The sequence below is a fragment of the Aedes aegypti genome, chromosome 1 (assembly GCF_002204515.2).
Source record: "Aedes aegypti strain LVP_AGWG chromosome 1, AaegL5.0 Primary Assembly, whole genome shotgun sequence".
NCBI lineage: Eukaryota > Metazoa > Arthropoda > Insecta > Diptera > Culicidae > Aedes > Aedes aegypti.
The window spans coordinates 243466628-243471588 of record NC_035107.1 but is presented as its reverse complement, the minus strand read 5'-3'; the positions used below and the strand labels follow the sequence as shown (position 1 = coordinate 243471588).

The 4961-nt window shown below is 35.1% G+C and overlaps 1 protein-coding gene across 4 annotated transcripts; it reads left to right on the top strand.

Annotated features, from left to right (window-relative positions):
- Positions 1–397: 397 nt before the first annotated feature.
- LOC110674048 lies at positions 398–4455 on the top strand. 4 transcript variants are annotated; one of them, XR_002498596.1, is made up of 6 exons: positions 398–1112; positions 1179–1514; positions 1569–1801; positions 2065–2136; positions 2186–2346; positions 2427–4455. XR_002498596.1 is itself a non-coding variant. In XM_021837383.1 (5 exons), exons 1-5 carry the CDS (start codon positions 1103–1105, stop codon positions 2207–2209), a joined length of 675 nt encoding a protein of 224 aa, XP_021693075.1. In that variant the 5' UTR covers positions 398–1102; the 3' UTR covers positions 2210–4455. The 4 variants fall into 4 exon arrangements, 3 of the variants coding, with proteins under 3 accessions (XP_021693075.1, XP_021693076.1, XP_021693074.1); XM_021837383.1 differs by having other exon boundaries at positions 2186–4455; XM_021837384.1 differs by lacking the exon at positions 2186–2346 and having other exon boundaries at positions 399–1112; positions 3673–4455.
- The last annotated feature ends 506 nt before the right edge of the window (positions 4456–4961 follow it).

The following is a 4961-nucleotide window of genomic DNA, read 5'->3' as shown; positions in this document are numbered from 1 at the left end:
TAAAGCCGTTTTACCCAAGAAACAATTATTGTTGGATGAGATGTTTCTTGAAATTGCATAATTAAACTATATGTTTATTTAAAATTGATTTGTTTGAGTCGAAACAATTGTTCAACTCCTGTTCACCCAGAAATGGAGAACCTATTCAACAACTGAGGTTCTAAAAGCGTGATACATAAACGTCTGTTCGATCGCATGCACTCAGATGTTCTACATTATAAACACCATGAAAAAACAACATACACTTTTATTAAACACTTAAACCCCTAAGCTGTATTTCAAAAGTCTAAAAGTGACAGTTCAACGTTTCATAAACAATAGTGTAAGACATATCGATGTCTAATTGTTGAAGAGAAGTGGAAAAAAACATTAAACGTAATAGTTACTAAGATTATCAATAATAAGCATAATACAACTTTAATTCCACGCTTCTTCCACCTTAGTACATACAAAACATGCCGAACAACATCGTTCCGTGATTGTTATTCGCCTATGGTAAATATAGAGTTGAACAGACAGAATTGAATAAAGGTGATAATAAGGTTGCTTAAACATTCAAATAAATAAACAAAGAGGAACAAAAACACAAATTAATTTTAAGCGTTTTCATCTCAGTGTTATGTTTATAATAACAGATCGTATTTTGGAGTCATCTGAAAAGCTATTATTTTTATTGATTATCACTAGATACATTTTCTCGACGAGGCTCGATCTCCGGATCCTTTAATTGGCAGCTGTCTACATCCACACTGTTCTATCCATGGTTGTAAGTTTCTGCAGTATTATAGGCGTACTTAAAGAATAGATATATAAACGAAACACTTGCTGAATTACCGTTTTTTAAATGGTATACAAACATTTTTATCCTTGTTGTTTATTAGTGCTTATACAAAACCATCAACGCAACGTTGTTTCCCGTTTGATCATTTATAAACGTATATGTTTGCTATAAGCGCTACTAATGTTCAATAAAAATCGATTAAATACTTCTAAAACAAACTGGTAACACTGACTTTCTGTTCATGGTGTCTGAATGTCAAACCAAAACAACAACAGTTCTGTCGATCTCTTTTTCCGTATTAGTTTTTTTTTATTGTGAAAAATGGGTAAAGGTATGTATTACAATTCTAGGATTCATTCTAAACTTGAAGAATATAATATATTGCATGCTCTTACAGACTATTTCGTGGTGGTACAAACAATAGAGGCTGGTAAGCCAGTGTTGACAGTGGTCCCACACAAATGGGTGAATGGGAATACTCTCTTATGGCCCCCCAAGCAGGCAAATGAACTACGGAAGAATGCTGCATCGTTGCCCATGTCCTCCTGGAGTAAAATGTCCTGTTCAGTGAAACGTAAATATATTCCAACATTCGCGGATGCTGAACAAGAGGCTGACGAACTTTCGGGCCTATCCACCGACGCTTCAGATTTTGCTCCAAGGCGCAAGAAGAAGTTCAAGAAACCGGCATTCAACAAGGAGATTGATTTAAACCATCTGGTAACTGGTCAAGGTAAGCACCATTTGAATATAAAGAAAACATTAGCTCTTATGTGTGATTTTTTAGCACAAATAACGCCAGTGAGTCCTCCAGCCGTGCCGGTAACCAGCCAGCCAGTACAGGTGACTAGCCAGCCGGTTGAAAACATTTATTATGAACCGGATTTGAATGAACTGCTGGCAAATTCGCAAGGAATCGCATTGGACTTCCCTTCAACTGTTGCAGCCCAAATACCCACAACTCCAACAATCCCGGTGGAAGCTATGCTTTCGGAAGGATACGTTGTCAATGTTGAACAGGTATGGATCTCAACGTACTAAAAATATCTTTAGTTTTGCAATTGATTACGATAGGATAAACTCGCTAGGAAACGTTCAAAAATTACGTCCGCCAATTGGGGGAGGGAGGGGTCTTAGAAAGTGTGACAGCGCGTGTATTAGGTATAGAAAAAAGCGTGACAGAGGGGGAGGGATGGATCTCCAAATCCTGAAAAACAATGAACGTAATTTTTGAATTTTCCCTAAATCAAATTGAATTGTACTGATATTTTCCTATTTTTCAGCCGGATGCGGATAGAATTATTAAACAAATTTCTGATAAGATCGAGATGGTAGCTGAAAAAGTGGTTGACGAGGTAACTGTAACAGTCCTCAACTCTCTGGAGACAATGTTGGCGAAAACAGCAGCAAAGATCGAAATGCAAATAGATACTGCAATTCGCCAAAAGATGTGCGACCCATATTCTGAGGCATCATCATCCTTCCAATTTTGCCCGGTGACGACTACGGATGGAATAGACGCATTGGAAGAAAATCTCAATAATGAATCGTTTGCCAAGCAGTTGGTAGGTGTTAATTATTTGATTTAATATATGGATTTTTAATATTGACGAATCTTGTACTTCATTCTCAAACTTATTTTTAGTTCGCTCAAATGAAAAGGATTATTGGACACACCGGCGATGCCTGTAACGGATTGAATATTGCGTATGGATTGATTGACCACTTTTTCGACAGGAAGTTGATGCTATTTTGCTCTTGGACGGGTGAAAGCAGAGGAGATAGCGTCAAATATCCTATGAGGAAATGTGTCAATATTCTTGACATTTTCTTCAAACTTATCCGTAGTGTGAATAGCACATTCTCACGTACATTGCTTGAAGATTTCTTCAAGAGGATCACAAGAAACTCAAAAAAGAGAAGCGAATCAAAAGGCAAGCGACAATCCACAATTCACCGAAGGGCGAAGACAAAAAAGGAGAACAAAGGAAGCAATTCCGGTGAGTAAATCTATAACATATATAAAAATTTTGGCATGGCACAGACAAATAGACGTCAGATTATTTTTTGATTTCCTTTTTGTGTTACTTTAGTTTGTCTGTGTCAAAATTTTGAAACGTGGTAGATTACAAATGAACAACATATTAGCACTGTTAGGGCAAATGTACCACCACATAAGGCCAAACAGCTAAAATGTTCTTCTACAATAGCAGGGCTGATAGCAGGTCTCTGTTAAGAAATTTGGTCTCTATTCAATGCATCGTAAAAAATTATATAACCAATAGTGCTATTACCGATTAAGTTTAAGTGTTTTTTTAATATTATTTCAATACAATACAAGTTTGATATCCTCAGATTACTCATGCTGTTGTTCCATACAGAGAATTTCAGCTTTATGTTGTAAGAATTACCATTATGTTATAATTCAACAATAAAATATACTTTGTCAACTCACTCTTAGACTTCAAAAAGTCAATTGAATTACACTAATTAGGGATATTCAGAATATACTTATGAATTATTAACTAATAAAATACGAAATTTAAATATAAATTTTATTATAATGGTAATAGTTAATAATTTAAACAAAAAGTTAGGTAAAGTTTGGATTGGTTTTAGTTTACTTGATATCTTTAGTCCCTTTTTGTTTTGTTTTCGGTTCCTGTTTCGTCCCTTTTTCAGGTAAGAGATCTCTAAAGTTCCTTTTTTTAAGTTAGTCGCTACCAGCCCTGTCATAGACATACTGAAATGATTTCATTGCAACAAAATGTGTTTGGGTGCACCATGATTACCGAGAATGTTTTAGTAATTTATACAAAAAAGGTAGACAAGTAAACAACAAAGTTCTGTAACTGGACTCGTTTTTAATTTTATGTTCATATTATTTTCAGATTTTGATTGTGCTTTAGGACTATCAAGTGTTTCTGCCACGCCGAATCTACTCCCTGTTGACCAGGATAAACCAGAAACGTCTGGAGTGCACGTCGATGAAAACGAGGACTATGAAACCAATTCAGAACACGAAGAAGAAAATTCGCTAGAAGATTCTGATGACGATTGATATGAGATTTTGATTTTTTTTTTCATGAATGGAGATATAAATTCCGGTTAAGATACGAATACGGGCGTGCAGAAACAAAATTCAAACGGAAGTAATGTTACCAAACTGGATGGAGAAAATGTTTCAACGTTTTTAATGATGAACTGAAGATGTTGTTTTGTTTTTTTTAAACAATTAGTTAATTAGAGCTAATAACGACCATTCATATTATTTTATTTGGATATCGACGTTTGATAATTAGATACAGATAAGATGCACGAATAATCACAACAATCAATCAGATTCAAATGTATGTAAAAGCGGAATGTAAACATAATTATTAACATTGTAAGGAATTACAACAAACTTGCACAAGATGTCTTCTATACTATAAGCCTTCGACTGTTTCAAATGAGAAATCTGAGCTTCGTAAATGTACAAAAACGACGAGCGAATAGGTAGTTTGAAAAAATCAGTTTGATAAACTAGAGCTTTACCGTGTACTAAAACATTATTGTCAGGATCAGTCGAAGCGTCAACCATTTGAACAATTTCAAATTCCTTTGTTAAAAACCACGAATCTTTAAATACATTATTGATTTCTAACCCTTGACGTACCTCACACTGAACTAAATTGCCTCGTTTTATTATGTTGGGAACAAATCTCGCATTGTTAATGTTGAAAGGAAATCGAGTCTTCTCTAGTATTCTGTTAGCCACTTGTTGTAGACAATTTTTTCCCTGCCTTACATACTTTTTCAATTGAAAGAGATAACTTTCAAAGGGATAGGCTGAAATTGAGCTAAGAGAACCAAATCTTTGAACGTCACCTACAACGTGTTCAAGGTTATGAATATTACTCGTAACAAATTCCTCGCCATATATTTTTATGAAACCTTCAATAAACTTTTCGAAAAGAATTTGCGCAAGGGATAGCCATTTTTTGAAATGCTCTGAAGAGCATATTCTAACCGCAATGAACAACAGCAGAAAATGACTGTACAATTTTTCGTCTATGAAGTCCTTGAGTACCACTATGCTGACATAGTTTAAGAAAGAATGCCATTCTGTCCCCTTCCAGAAGGCCAAACAATCTAACCCTCGCATTTTACGATGTATTTCTTTTGGTAGTTCAACGTT

Excerpts from the sequence above, each read along its gene's own strand:
- LOC110674048 (XM_021837382.1), top strand. The coding sequence starts at position 2,170 with ATGTTGGCGAAAACAGCAGCAAAGATCGAAATGCAAATAGATACTGCA. Across the intron at positions 2,347-2,426 it reads AATCGTTTGCCAAGCAGTTG|TTCGCTCAAATGAAAAGGAT; the intron begins GTAGGTGTTAAT and ends ACTTATTTTTAG. Across the intron at positions 2,782-3,672 it reads GAACAAAGGAAGCAATTCCG|ATTTTGATTGTGCTTTAGGA; the intron begins GTGAGTAAATCT and ends TATTATTTTCAG.